Source organism: Lynx rufus, unplaced genomic scaffold (genome assembly GCF_022079265.1).
Source record: "Lynx rufus isolate CCGP_SWC_20201006 ecotype Redwood Valley unplaced genomic scaffold, mLynRuf1.p SCAF_4, whole genome shotgun sequence".
Taxonomy (NCBI): domain Eukaryota; kingdom Metazoa; phylum Chordata; class Mammalia; order Carnivora; family Felidae; genus Lynx; species Lynx rufus.
The window spans coordinates 46,352,539-46,368,426 of NW_025814856.1; the positions used below are offsets into that span (position 1 = coordinate 46,352,539).

At 40.6% G+C, this 15,888-nt stretch overlaps 1 protein-coding gene across 1 annotated transcript in view; it reads left to right on the forward strand.

Moving 5' to 3' along the window:
* Positions 1-15,888, forward strand: part of ITPR1 (inositol 1,4,5-trisphosphate receptor type 1) — a 328,245-nt gene that overhangs the window by 137,678 nt on the left and 174,679 nt on the right. The window contains exons 11-14 of the mRNA XM_047094661.1: positions 1,389-1,484; positions 2,976-3,020; positions 6,923-7,077; positions 14,858-14,957. Coding sequence (XP_046950617.1) covers positions 1,389-1,484; positions 2,976-3,020; positions 6,923-7,077; positions 14,858-14,957 — 396 coding nt within the window. The remainder of the gene's footprint in view (positions 1-1,388; positions 1,485-2,975; positions 3,021-6,922; positions 7,078-14,857; positions 14,958-15,888) is intronic.

Genomic DNA, 15,888 nt, shown 5'->3' on the forward strand with positions numbered 1-15,888 from the left:
TGAGTTTTGTTTTGTCAGACAGTACAGTTACTTGTGAATGAGTTCGATGCTTCGGAGGCTTATTTTAAAGCTTTGTTAAGTCAAGTATGTTACAGTCCTTTTTTAAGGCCTGGATTGGCCCTGATACTAAGGTGTCACCCTTTTGACATTTTTACTGAATGCCCCAGGTGTTCCATGGAGTCTCTCAGAACACATCCCAGCTCTGAGAATGAGCTCTGAGAACGTGGAGCTCACAGCTTCCTTGTTATTTTTCATTTGGCCTTCTGGTTTCACCTTACACATCCGCAACTTTGTAATCAACCAAAGACTGGTGGGGGCCCCTGCGTAGATGTCTGGAGCTTCTGTGGGAAGCTTTGTGTTCTGCCCCCACACATTCCAGACACTTCAGTCTCCCTAAGTTCTGATTTGCCTCCTCGACTCAGACCAATGCCTTCTGCTTGGATTCGCCCTCTCAGTGGTATCATCCAGAGAGGACCTTAAAGCAGAAAGCTGGACAAATCATGGAGATCACTTTGTTTCCCTTTACTCAGGGATCACAGTTATATACTACCTGTTGTCCATCATCTGAACACAGTTGTTTCCTATGTTTTATACAGTTTTCTAGGTATTCTAGGTGTCTATGGCAAGTTTATGTATTTTGTGCAGTGACTAATTGTTCATGACATCAGCTGCCATTGCCAGTTACTCTGTCATGACCAGACGCTGAAGTTACATGGATTTTTAGGGTAAATTGACCCCTGGCTCTCTGAGCTTCAAGTTTCAGAGCATAGGTCTATCTATGTATTGCAGCACATGAATACCAGCATAAGCATGCTTTTACAGTTTCTCTGAAATTTCTTTTCATTTGTCATGTCTTTTATGGATGAATTGTAGAATCTTCTACTTCATTATCATTAAACCTAATAACCTGAAAACCCTTCAACTTTAAAAAAAAAATTTTTTTTTAATGTTTATTTTTGAGAGAGACAGAGACAGAATGCGAGTGGGTTAGGGGCAGAGAGAGAAGGAGACACAGAATCGAAAGCAGGCTCCAGGCTCTCAGCTGTCAACACACAGGGCCTGATGCGGGGCTCAAACTCACGAGCTATGAGATCATGATCTGAGCTGACGTCGAACGCTCAACCGACTGAGCCACCCAGGCACCCCTTCCCTTCAACTTTTTACTATAAGCATTTTGTATTAACTTGGAGACTATCTTCTTAGGAGAAGCATAACATTTCCATATGTTTGAGCTCTGACATTACATATGATCATTGCAGTGGCTTTCTTAGAAGATTTTCGGCTAATAGATATGACTCCTGAACTGTGATCTATGTGTGAAGTGTCCGTGTTATCTTAGCATGGGTTGACATTTCTTCTACTCCTGTTAATCATTCCTCCCCTTGCAGGTAGTCCAACATGACCCATGTCGGGGTGGAGCCGGATACTGGAATAGCCTCTTCCGTTTCAAGCATCTTGCTACTGGGCATTACTTAGCAGCAGAGGTAAGTAGCGGCCTCCGTGTCTCTCTCTTTCAAGGCCGATACATTGCTTTTTCTTCATTTACCTGTGGCCACTGGGTAGTTAGACACTTGGGGTAATGCTCAGTCACCTTGTTTTTCCTTCTGCTTTTCTGTTTCCTCCTGCCTCATTTTCCTGCTTGTAGACAAGAAAAGGTAAAGATGATAAACACATTTTAGTACTTCACAGGGATGTTGATCAAGATGTGGGGGAGAAAGTAAGTTAGAAAATACTGCTATCGTGAGAATGTAATGTACAGCATGATGATGGTAGTTCCTAATACTATACTTTATATTTGAAAGTTAAGAGAGTAGATTTGTTTTTAAAGAAAAGAATGCTAATCTGGATTTTAGGATTATAGAAATTTTTGCTCTTGCATTCTGCTCTCCCCACATCTTATCTACCAACCCTGCTCCTAACATGAATGTCCAAGACTCAGCTGTAGGGAAACATGCTTTGTAAAGCCGGAAGCATTAAGACACATAAAGAATTAGACAACTTTATAAAGTATTGTGGTTTTCAGGCATTAGTGAAATAGGCAGGGCCTTATCTTTTACTTGCAGGAATGCCAAAAATCAAGGAAATTAACTTTAGCTTAAATGTCTGTAAAAGGCTTTTGGGGAAAGGCAAAACTCAAAGCTGAAGGACAGGAGGAATTTACTTTTTAATTTTTGTGTTAAGTTAAGGAGCCATCATATTGTGTGACAGATGCTGAGTTTTACTCTGATCTGCTGGAAGATGTACAATACCTACTCATATCAGATTCTAGATGTACATCAAAAGATACCTCCTGTTGTCTGGTTTCACGGTGGGATGGCTCAGAGATTCTCAGTGTGATGCCTGGGTATCAGTATTGCTTCCACACCTGACCCCGAGGAAGGCTGAATCTAAATGTCCTGAATCCCCTGGGATGCCTGATACTTGAGGAACTGATGATTTTGAAATATTTAAGAACCAAAGATCAACACTAAGTTGCAATTTAAAATGGTGCCATACAGAATTTTGGACCCAGCTAACCAGCTGCGAGGAAATGTTGATTACATGGTTTGCCAAAGCTCCTTGATGGTCGCATTATTTGTTATGTTCTGAAGCGAGTGTAACTCTTGCTGGAGGCCACGAACTAAAACTATTTCTAGTTTTTTTTTTTATTTCTAACTAAAACGAAGCAGGACTATCAGTGACTGGATACTGATCTTTTATTTACTTCAGGCATTTAACTGTTGCTTTGCTAGTGAATTCATTGTGTTCTTCTGTCGACACTTGAGAGCCGTCTATTGGTAACTGGTAGATCGTTCCATGTGTGTTGTACTTATGTGACGTGTGTGGTTGTGGCATGCCGGTTTCATAAACAGAGGGAAGGGACAAGATTTTAGCTGTTCAGAGATGTTCGCGGGCCTTGAAGTCTCCTGCAAGTGGGGCCGAGTCCTGGAGAAATCAATGGATGTTTTAATTTCCTAATGATTCTTTTTCATCAGGTAGACCCTGACTTTGAGGAAGAATGCCTGGAGTTTCAGCCCTCAGTAAGTATGAGCAAGAGCCTTCTTGTCTCCATCTGGTAGGGTGAGGCCAAGTGATCTGGAACCCTGTTTAAGAAACTGCCACTTGTCACTGAGTGCTGGGGAAGGGGAGCCATTAGGAAGCCTTAAAAGAGGGTCTTGTTCTATGCTTCCCTTGAAGGCAGTCATTACTCCTTGTGTTCCATTGGTCCAAGACTTCCAGTGATGATGCTCTTTCTGTGTGCTTAGTCAAGCGATCTCCACCTTTAAGTGGGAGAAGCTGATGGTATCTTTGGGAATGCCCCTAAGTTAGAGACAGGGATGGCTCCTTAGAAGTCGGTCTTCTACAAATGAGTGTTCTATTGCTGTTGACCTCAAACTATGACTGTCTCAGATTTTTTCAAGGAATGAGTTTGTGAAGTGGATAGTATCATGTAGGTGATGGAGGTAACACATGAGGCATGGTGCTCCTGTCATCTGCTTAGATGCTCAGTTGTATATCCATCTGTCCTTTATGCAAATTCAGAAATAGATTTTATAATTTGGTTTGAAATTTAATGCCAACAGGATCTCTCTTTGGAGGTCATATTGCCAATTCATGCTGACTTGGAGGCCCTTGGGGGTTGAGTTGTCTACAATTACGGGTTAAAGAGGGCAGTGGTTGTGTTACATGAAAATGATGGATATCAATAGAACACTTCTCTTGTGGAGTGCTTCATTCTGGTCTAGGGTGAAAAAAAAAAAAGAACAACAAAGCAAACATTTGCTACTGTATTTGACATGGTGTGTTCATGTGGTCATCTCTGGTGGGATATGGTAGGAGGTATTGAGGTTACTTGTTTTTGGGGGATAAATTTTTGAAAGAATTGAAAGGTTTTCAAGTGGATACGTTAATAAAGGGGTTTGGGGTGGAGATAATACAGAATGCAATTGTCTTTGGAAAGTACGAATTCTGTGGGAAGGGTGAACCTTGCAGTTATGTTTGAATACAATGTTAGCTTTGGAAGGAAAGAAGAGGAGTTCTAAGGGCATCACATCATTATTCCTGTACTTGGTCTTTCCCAGTTCTTGAGGGAGCTCAGGGGTGTCCTGCTCCTTTAATCTGTAGAGCTCATTGTAAAAGCTGCCCTTGCAACTAACTGGAAGGTAGACAGCACTGACCTGGTCCAACTTTCTGCCAATGTGCAGGAAAATCTTTGCCCACCATCTATGCACGGTGTTCATGTGGCTTGTCTTGGGAGGCTTGGGCTGGAAGCAGTATTATTTTTCATAAGGCAGCTCTCGTCCCTGCACCTTCTTTACTTTGAGAGAAAAAATTGGCTTTGTGTGACTTGAATCTATGGGTATTAGTGCTGCCATCGGAGTTGCCACACAGAGCAAGTCTCCCCTCTGAGATTACTTTGAAGGAGAGCTGTGGCTTCTGTCCCTGAGAGCCGATGTGCAATTGAACCTTCAGCTCTGTGAGTAATGGGGTTGCTCTCCTGAACTGCTGATGTGCGAGGGGAGGTCTGGCATTTGTAGTGCAAGAGGAAGAACATAATGATCAAAAGCAGGGCAGGGAAGAGAGGCAGACCTGGGTTTAAATGGGAGACCCATCACGTATGAGCTGGGTGACTAAACAAGCTCCTTGCTCCTCCTTGGGCCTCCATTCCCTCACCTGTAAGAGTGGTGGATAGTTACGCTTGTTGTAAGGACGAAGTAATGTGTGCATAAGACGCGGCCCCTTAGTAAGCTCTCAGTAAGCGGCATTTATGTAAGTTGCATCAGATCAGTAACATTTTTAGTGCCTTTATGTCCACAAGTTCATCTGGGCTGCACAGCAGCTGCGTGAAGGAGTTAGGGGAGATTTTATGATCTTTGTTGGACCAGTAAAGAACCAGAGAGTGGTCCTAACTCATCACCTGGTTCGGGTCTCTGAGAGTTCAGTCATATCTTTATCTTTCTCATGCTTTTACATGCCATGGTGGTGGAATGTGCCAGCAGGCTTGGGTGCAGGTCTGGACTGCATTGTCCTGGCTGCTCTGGAATGGTGCATGGGTGGTTAGTCTTCATGGGGAGGAGGGGTTGGGGGGGCTCATCCTGTACCCCCAAGGCCATCAGCACAGCTCCTGCCCCTGGAAAGAGGCAGGAAGGAGTTTTTTTGTAACCCTCCCCCTCTTGTTGGCTAGGAAACTTGGGCAGAAAAGCTGGAGTTGTAAAAGTTGGGGGGAGGAAACTTGATTCTGTTCTGGGTCACCTACTTCCCTGGGTTTGGCACCCAGTGCTCGTGGGAACCTTCACCTGGAATCCTACTTAGCTTCTTGGGCTTGTCCTTCTCAATTCATCAGCACCAATGAGCCCCACGCACACTAGCTCTTGTCTGACAGCCTTTTGTACATGTGCCTTTCCTCCCACTAGGTGGCAAACGCCGACTGAACACAAAGAACATGAAGACGCTGTTGCTCAGTCACAGGTCCAGATAGAGTGCATTTCATGCAATTTCAATTTTTCTTCAGTCTGCCGGCAGGTCTGAAGCTGAACTGAGCTCAGATGCTGAGCTATTTATCTCAGACCAGAATCGGGTCAGGGTTTATTTTGAAAGTGATGTGGAAGACTTTGCAGGTAAAAGTAGTTAGAAGAGGACAAATTCTATTCAGAGTTCTTTTTTCTTGAACTGAGATGTTTGGTACTCTCTAGTTGGTTCCTACTTGAGTGTAGATAGATCAACAAGTTGTGGGTTTGTTAAGGTAGTGCTATAAGATATTGGAGGAGTGTATAGCAAGGAGGAGACAGAGCCTTTGGGTATTAAAAGAACCATTTGTATTTTCTTTGTTTCTCTATCCCTTCATCCCTCCTCTCTCTTCCTCTCCACCCCCCCACTCCCTTCTTCCTTTACCCATACAAAAGTTGGGGCTGCAGATAAACTCCTAGAGCACACTGTTGCCCTCCATCTTAGATGTTAGTCCCTAGAATTAAATTCTCTCAAGCTCTCTCCTTTGCCTGTTGGATTTAATTTTCTTTTATCCATTTCCCGTTTGGAAAGGAGTCAGTGCCTCAGCTCAAGCAAAGCAAGTTAGTGACAAAGAAAATGTGTTTTTCCTGGTAGTTGCAGGTGGATATTGTTGGATAAGGCTGTTAAAAATTAAAAATAATCCCACATAGAGTCTCAGCTCTGGGAGAGACCTCGCAAAACATATGAAAAGGCACGGTAGTCCGAGCTTGGTGCTTAGATCTGCTCAGGCAGACGGGCTCTGGAGCCTAGAATGTGTTCTTAACAGTTTCTCAGGAAAGCTTTCCTCATTGTTCATTAGTCTTGACTGTCAGAGATTTTCTTCAATCTCCGCCAAATCCCTTACATCGCAACAGAGGCCTCTTTTCCCCTGAATTGTCATTGGCAGTACTCCGTGATTAATTTCAAATGTTTTTTTCAGGGCTAGTCTGACTTCTCAGATATTTTTGTTGGCCACACTGGGATCTCTGTTTACGAACACCTGGGTTCAGGCTTACTTGATTTTCCTTTTCCTCCTGGGAAGTAGCTGTATCATATTATTGCTAGACAATTGAACTGTAGGTTAACACAGTGTCCCATAACCAAATCCACAGGATGAGTTTTCTCAAAGTGCTTCTTTTCTCTTCCAACTACTGCAGACGGATGTAGCTATATGGACTTCTTCGTCACCTATAGCACTCTTTCCATGGACATCTGTTATTGTAACCCTGCATTGTTTAAACATTTTTATTGCAACACAAGAAGGTAGAGTGTCAGTATTCTTGGCGTGGGTGGCCGATTATCATCTTTTATGACTGCTCTGAAACTCTTGTTCTTTTCCTGCCAACTGCTGATGTTTACTATTGTTTCTTCCCTGTTCCTGTGGACTGTGCAGTGATTGTAGTGAGTGAAGGGTCTGGCGTACAGAATCCATGACTTGATGACTTTTCCTCCTCAGGTGGATCCTGATCAGGATGCCTCTCGAAGCAGGTTGCGAAATGCCCAAGAAAAGATGGTGTACTCCCTGGTCTCTGTGCCTGAGGGCAATGACATCTCCTCCATTTTTGAGCTGGACCCCACCACTCTCCGTGGAGGTGATAGCCTTGTCCCAAGGTAGGGTTCTAAAATGACTTATCCCAAGTAAGTCAGAGCTGATATCTGTGGCCTGGCTGGGCTTCTTGGGTTCCAAATCACCATTGCCTTTCTCGAAGCTCTTGTAAAAGATTTGTTCTGGTTGCCTATTGGAATGGTGTCTGATTTTTTATGGCTCATCAATTAGTAAGTTCTCTGTAGTTGGACAAGAAGTGCTTTATTGAGGTAAACAAGTCAAAACCATAAGCTCAAATAGCTTGATATATATTTTTTTAATGTTTTACTTAATTTTGAGAAAGAGAGAGAGAGTGTGTGTGTGAGAGAGAGAGAGAGAGAGAGAGAGCGAGCGAGCAAGCAGGGGAGGGGCAGAGAGAGAGGAAGGCACAGAATCCGAAGCAGCCTCTGGGCTCTGAGCAGCAGGAAGCCCCTGACAACAGGGCTTGAACTAGCAAAATGTGAGATTATGACCTGAGCCGAAGTCATGTGCTTAACTGAGCCACCCAGGCGCCCCTCAAGTAGCTCCATAATTCTAGTTTCCTCTACTCTCTTCCACATTCCCATACTTGAGACATCTCCTAGTTAACTGAAGAAACAATTATAAAGAAATTCTGGAAAAAGGAACATTTGCAGTTCACTGAATATAGTAATATATTGAGATGTCAGACCAGTGTTCTTTGTACTTTTATTAAATTTGACTCTTAGTTTTGTTGCATAACAATGCCTTTTGGTGGAGGGATTAACTGGCTTCTAAATGGGATGAAAGGTCATGCTTAACCCCAAAACCAGCAACAGTATTGTTAGTAATGGCTTACACTTACTGAATGCTGACTGCATGCTATGTTCAATGCAAAATACTTTGTGTTACATCATTTCATCTGCACAAAAGGTTATCTTTCCCTTCCTATAGAAAAAGAAACTGAAGCTCAGAGAGTTCGAGCAACTTCTCACATGTCAGCCAGTTCCTTTGCAGAGCCCGAAATCTTAAATGCTTAAGACAGACAGGGTTGCGTGGGCAGTTCTGACTCTTGAATACAGCAGTGGTTAGTAGCACTCTTGTTGGCATTTGTAGGTTTTACACATTATTTTTGACATACAGACAAGTATTTAATGAATACAAATGTTTTAGAAATAAAAGTTTATAACATTTGTTAGGTTAAAAAAAATTGTTTTTTTTTTTTTTCATGAGGAGAAAAATGTGAAATAGGGGATTATGGAAAGCAGTTACATTGTTTTATGAGCCATGGTGTCTGATTCATTTCTGTATTTTGGGGGTTTGACACCCTATTAACAAAATTCTGATTCATATACATACCTGGTTACAAATAGTAAGATTTAACAGCTCCCTTGCAATCTCCAGTTACTTTTCAAACAGAGACAGCAGGAGAAGCTTCATTCCACGGTCTGAACCCAGACTCAATAACCTATTAATGCAAATTAACTACTGATCATTTTCCATAAAGGACATTTGACCATGTATGCACTTTTTAAAATTACGTTTAGATCCAAGTCAAACATTAGAGAGACCCAAAGATCCTGCTCAGAATGTCCCAGAAGTTAGTAGACTCCAGTCCCTGTTTGTAAGCCTGTCTTTAAAAAAAACCTACCAGCATGTGCTGAGTTGGTATCAGCGGCCAAAGCGCAAGTCCCCTGGGTGGATGGAGCAGTCGAATGCCTGTTGGCAGCATAAGTATTCGAGCAAGGTGTGACATCTGCAGATCTGCTGACCTTTGGTTTCCTTCATTTCTTCCTCTCCATACCTGCTTTGGCCCAGAGCAATGCACCATGTCAGTGAGACTGGTCTCTGCAGTGCGGGTGCTCTGAGCACTAGATGAGTACCTTCTCTTGTGCTGTCAGAGTGATGAATGGAGGACAGTGTCCACGTGGAAGAGTACTTGACATTGCAAGGAGGCCTTTCCTTCCCACCCAGTAAAATTGTCAATTGGTTCTTCAACTCTGCTGGGTTGTTAATTCCTTGAGAATCTGGGGGAAAGCTACAGATGTTCCTCCAGGAAATCCCAAGTATGTGCACAGCTTTGCATTCTCCAGGTTTGGAAGCCCTGATTGAGCTGATGTACACTGATTTTTTTTTTTTTACCATACTTTTTTAATGTTTTTTTTTTTGAGAGGGAAAGAGCACGTGAGCATACATGAGTGGGAGAGGAGCTGGATTGGCGGGGCGGGGGGTGGGGTGGTGGGGGACAGAGGATCTGAAGCAGGCTCGATGTGGCTCTGGAACCCACGAACCACGACATCATGACCTGAGCCAAAGTCAGACGCTGAACTGAATGAGTTGTCCCCAGTTTTTTTGTTTGTTTTGTTTTGTTTTTGTTTTTTTACAGTAACAGACTTGTTGAGATATAATTCATATACCATACAATTCACCTACAGTGCTCAATTCAGTAGTTTTTATGAACAATGCTGGACAACTATCATCACAGTTTTAGAACATTCTTCCCAAAAAAGAACACCACACCCTTTCTCAGTTACTGTTATTTCCCTGTTCTCCACATCCAGCCTTAGACTTACCTGCTTCATGTCTTTATTGATCTGCCTGATCTGGACATTTCATCTAAATGGAATCATGTATCATGTGCTCTTTTGTGACTGGTGTATTTCACTTAGTATTTTTAAGGTTCATTCATGTTAAAGCATATTTTAGCCCTTCATTTTATTTTATTGCTGAATAATATTTCATTATATGGTTATAATACGTTGTATTTATCCACTTATTTTTTTTTAATTATAAAATTTTTTTTTAATGTTTGTGTATTTTTGAGAGAGAGAGCATGAACAGTGGGAGGGCATTGCAGAGAGGGAGGAAGACACAGACTGTGAAGCAGGCTCCAAGCTGTCAGTAGAGAGTCCGTTGCAGGGCTTAAACCCACAAACCATTGAGATCATGACCTGAGCCGAAGTCAGACACTTAAACTGAATGAGCTACCCAGGCGCCCCATCTACTTATTTTTTTTTTATTTTTAAATGTTCATTTATCTATTTTGAGAGAGAGCAGGGAGGGGCAGAGAGAGAGGTAGAACTGTCAGCTCAGAGCCCAATGGGCGGCTCGCACCACGAATCTGGAAACTGTGACCTGAGCTGAAGTCCAGAGTCGGATGCTTAACTGACGGAGCCACCTGGGTGCCCTTATTTTCTTTTTTATTTATTTTTTATTTTATTATTTAAAAAAAAATTAATGTTTGTTTATTTCTGAGGCAGAGAGAGACAGAGCATGAGTGGGGGAGGGTCAGAGAGAGAGGGAGACACAGAATCTGTAACAGGCTCCAGACTCTGAGCTGGCAGCCCAGAGCCCGACACGGGGCCCGAACTCACAAACCGTGAGATCATGACCTGAGCCGAGGTCGGTCGCTTAACCGACTGAGCTACCCAGGCGCCCCCTTATTTTCTTTTTTAAAAAAAGGGTTGGGAGTGCCTGATTGGCTCAGTTAGTTGGGTGTCTGATTCTTGATCACATCTCAGGTCTTGATCTTACAGTTGTGACTTCAAGCCCCACTTTGGGCTCCATGCTGGGTGTGAAACCTCCTTAAAGAAGAAGAAAAAAAGGGCTAATACCTAATCCTTTTTTTTTTAATATATTTAAAATTTACTCTTTCATTTATTTATTTATGTTTTAAGTACTCTTTATGCCCAAAGGGGCTCAACCTCACGACCTCAAGATGAAGAGTTGTGTGCTTTTCTGACTGAGCCAGCCAGGTGCCCTGTATTTACTCACTTATTACTTGATGCCCATTTGTGTTGTTGGCCTTTTCGGCTATTATGCCACTTAGAACATTCTTGTACACATTCTGGGGGGACATAAGTTTTCATTCTCTTGGGTATATACCTAGGACTGGAATGCTATGTCATGCAGTAACTCTGTGTAACATTTTGAGGAGCTTCCAGATGGTTTTTCAACATGGATCCAGCATTTTACATTCCTACCACCTGTGTGTGAGGGTTCCACTTTTTCTACATTCTTTCCAATACTTGTTACTCTTTTTGTTTGTTTGTTTGTTTGAGCTATCCTGGTAAGCGTGAGGTGGTATCTCGTTGTGTTTCTTTTTTTTTTTTTTTTTTAATTTTTTTAATGTTTAATTTTGAGAGAGAGAGCTTGGAGCAGGGGAAGGACAGAGAAGAGAGGGAGTCACAGAATCTGAAGCAGGCTCTGGTCCTCTGTGCTGATAGCACAGAGCCTGATGCGAGGCTTGAAGTCACGAACTGCAAGATCATGACCTGAGCCAAAGTTGGATGCCTAACCAACTGAGCCACCAGGCACCCCTCTCATTGTGGTTTTGATTTTTCTGTCTGTGAGGTTCATCATGGTTTCATGTGCGTATTGGCTACTTGTGTATCATCTTAGGAGAAGTATCTTTTCACATCCTTTGCCCATTATCTTTTGCCCATTTCAAAAATTGAGTTGTCTTTTTATTATTGAGTTTTAAGTGTTCTTTTTTCTCAAGAAAGATCCCTTACCAGGTAAGTGATTTGCCAGAATTTTCGACCATTCTCTAGGTTGTCTTTTCACTTTCTAGATGGTATCTTTTGAAGTACAAAAGTTTTTAATTTTGTCAAAGTCCTATCTGTTTTTTCTTTGATTGCTTATGCTTTCAGTTTCTTAAACCATTGCACATTCCAAGGTCACAAACATTTATGCTCATGTTTTCTTTTAAGACTTTTATGGTTTTTGGTTTTTACTCTTAGGTCTTTGATCCATTCTGAGATCCTTTTTAAATATGATTTGGGTAGGGTAGGTTGCCTTTTAAAAGCTTCCTTTCTCATTGACTTGTTAACTAGATAGGTACAGGTTTGTAAAACCCATTTCCATTTTGGTTTAAGTAAATTTCCATATGTTGTGTCCTCTCTTCAGGAAGTTATCTAATGAATTTGTTCAGGTTCCCAGGAGACAAGGGAATGACGTTTATCTTACATGTTAAATGTTTTAGTTTGCAAGGGATAGCAAAAAACAGAACCCTGTGATGTAAAATACCACATTGTTCCATCACAAGGTGCTTCATGCATTTCCTTGGCAAGAGGAGTGAGCAAGTTGGCCATATTCCCCAGTGGGTTGGAAATTTGCATGATGCTGTAGGAAGGGGAGGTCTAAGCTTTTAGGTAACATAGCCAAATTGGAAAACTGTCTTTGTGGATAGTTGTCCATAGGTAGATGGATTCTAAACTCTTAAACAATGGAAGCCTTGCATTCACCATGGGAGAAGTGTCCGGCATGGTCTACTAGTATTAATTACCAGTTACAATCTTGAGCTTGGTCTTAACTTTAAAAATTTTTATTCATTCTTGCCCCTGACCAACAGCGTGAGAGCCAGAATTGAATGGGCTTCCTATTCATTTGTCCTGTGGAGGGATCAAAAAGCTTTAGGAGTAGTACACTCATTTCCCTGCATCTTAAAGTTGTGCTAAATATTGCTTGTTTGAAGATGAGGAAGACTGAAAGTAGATAAATGAATGTCTCTGAAATGTTATCAGGAAAGGAATTTTTGTGATAGTCAATGGTTAGAAGAATCTTTCCAAGCCGAAGTGAAAAGGATAATGGCAAATCCTGGGTATACTGAATAAGATAATAAAATTCCAGTATATGTAAAATAGATGCTTTAGATGGACACTGGGAGAGCACCCAACTTTGTGACTGCCTTTGTAATTGTCCTGATACCATGGCTTTTGAGTTAAGGATTGGGAATGAGACTTGAGATGAATTGATAGAACACCCTTTTGTGTCTCAAATATAATTTGACATAGAACTTTACAGAAGGTAATCATCCAATTAAAAGCTAAGCTCCAGGCTTTGGTTATATTTTGAAATTCAGAGAATTAGTCCATGTCACTCAGACAAAAAAGAATTGGCACATCTCTGTCAGGTTTCTTCTTCATGTTGTTTGATGTATATTCATTCTAGTTAAATATCACTATGGTTGCCCTTACTTGGAATATTCAGGACAGGTATAATGAACAAAAGCGGAAGGCAGAGAGTGTGTACTAAAGATAGATGTGTGGTTTGATGCCCCTTGCCCCCACCTCTTTTCCATGTCTCTACCATTGCTCTAAATTCCTCTTAATGCAAATATCTTCTTTGGTCCCTTGTCTGCCCGAGCCCGAACAGTGTTTAAAGTTCCAATTCAAGTTTTCTGTATCAGAAAATGTCCATGACTTCGTGTAGCCTCATTGATCTCCTCCTCTAAAAGTGCTTCAGTGCGTACCTTGACTGTCTCCCAACTTAATGCTTTTTCATTTGCATTTCATGTTACTTACTATTGTTTGGTGTTCATTGGTCTTGTCTCACTGATGGGGTGGGCTCCTGATGCAAAAATGATGCCACTATTTCAACTACTTCCTTAAAGCAAAATTGGAAAATGTTGTAAAATTATCCATGTCCATTGTAAAGCCACAAAAATGTGTTAACATCATGGAAAGCAAAGAAGCAAATAAAGATTATGTAAAATTTAACCATTCAGATATAAACACTGTTAACATTAGGGTTTATGTAGTTTTAGACAAGTCTCTGGGCATGCAGAATACCTCTGTATGATTTGTCATTAATAAAAATTATAAGCTATTTTTAACAATTTTTCACTGAACAATATGTTCTGTACATATTTCCACATAAATATTGATTGTAATCTTTTTTTAATAACTTTTTAGTATTCCACTGCAGGTATGATAATTAGCTAGTCCATTATTGAGACATTGGATTGTTTAGTTTTTTACTACTGTAAATAATGCCTTGTTGAACATACTTATGCCTCAGTTTGTACTTGGGTTGTCATCTCTTAGGCGAACTATCTAAAAGTGAGATTGCTAGTTGAAAAGATTTTTATTTGGCGAACATTTTATTTGTTTTAGAAAGTGCCAGACTCCCTTCTAGAGTTTAACTTGTTGACACTGTCACCGTGAGTGCGGGGAGAGATCATTTCCCTAAACTCTTGTAAATACTGGGTTATGTTGGTCTCTTAAGATCTTTGGAAGACATTCAGTAAAAAGATGCATAGTTTTTATTTGTGTGAATTGTATATTAAGGAAATTAAATGTATACTTGCAAGTTTATTGGCAGTTTATATTGCTTTATTAAATTACTGGCTGATATCATTGTCTTATTTTCCTTGCCACTTTTCCCATTTTTTCTTACTGATTTAAAGATCTCTTTATATATGCAGATTAATTACCTTTTTATGCTTTGTGTTATTCTTTTATTTTCCCAAGTTGTCCTTTTTCTTTCAACTTTGTTCATGATGTTTTTTTTTTGTTTTTTGTTTTTTTTTTGCTTTATGGAAGATGAAAAATGTAAACAATATTATAAGATGTATCCATCTTTTACTTTTAAAATTGATGAAACTTGTATGTTGCTGTGTGCTTCAAAGGCCTTCCTTACCACAAGATTATTAAATATTGACTCACATTTTATCCTGGTAATTTTATTTTTTGCTTCATGGATCCATAGGAAAATTTCATGCATTGCTCTATCATTTCTCATGATATGCATTAATATATAGTCAATAAATAGTTTTTGTTACTCTGTCTCATGCTCCGTTCTGGGATATTCATTCACAGGAGTGATCTTACATTTAGAAATACAGCCTATCACAATGTTAGAATCATTATGAATGATTTTTTATTGTAAATACATTAAAACATATTTTGGTGTGCATTCATTTGTGCCTCGGTTTATATTGTCTAGTGTATGTAGCAGGAAACCATTTTGGTATCCCGTTTTATTTTGATAGAATATATTCTAGGCCAGTGGCTTTAGAGAACCTAAAAATTCCTGTCACCCAAATCCTTTTATTTTTCCCCCCAGAAACTCCTATGTCCGACTCAGACACCTTTGCACTAATACCTGGGTTCATAGCACAAATATCCCAATCGACAAGGAAGAAGAAAAACCTGTAATGCTGAAAGTAAGTTCTGGAACTTGGCTGCCTCCTTTGGTCTTGTGCTCCCTAATGAAAGGGCTCCTTTGAGGACACATTGGGGAGGAGGGAGCTGCATTTTGTTGCTTTGGCCAGAGGTAGTCATGGACAGACTTGAATGCAGTGAAAGAATTCTCTCCAAGGGACTTGGCTAAAGCAAGCCTAGCCTTTTTTAAATAACCAGAACCTTTTATTCCATGGCTTTTGCCCTAAAGGTTGAGCAATTGTCTGGATTTCATGTCTGTTTGAAGGATGATTTTGGCTGGGGGAGTGTTTGCTTGTGCCTTGAGGCACATCACATACCTAGTTGGTTTTCCCCAATCTTTATTATTTCTTTCTCTCTGTCTTTAAATAGACACTTTTATTTTTTTGGAAGTTCTCTTAGCCCCTTTAATTTCTCTCCCTCAAGCCCACCTCTCCTTCCCTACCTTCTCTAGGGTTATAAAACATAAAAACACAAACATAGGGATTTTGTTTTGAAAAAGTCAAATGATACTCTTAGTTTGTTTTTTTAGTGATGGGGGAGGTTACTGGAATTTTTTTTTCTATTTTTAAGAACATTTCCAAATATATAGAAAAGTTAAAAGATTGGTACAGTGTCTGCCCATATGATACTCTGAGTCAATAATTATTTTGCTCATTTGTTTTTTTCCCTATGTATTTGCTTACTTATTTTTATTTATTAAAAAAATTAGTGTTTGTTTATTTTTGAGAGAGAGCGTAAGCAGAGGAAGGGCAGAGAGAGAGGGAAACACAGAATCCGAAGCAAGCTCCAGGCTCTGAGCTGTCTGCACAGAACCCGACCCGGACTTAAACTCATGAAATGTGAGATCATAACCTGAAGTTGGATGGGTAACCAGCTGAGCCACGTAGTCTCCCACCTATTTATTTATTTTTAAATGTTTTATTTTGAAAGAGA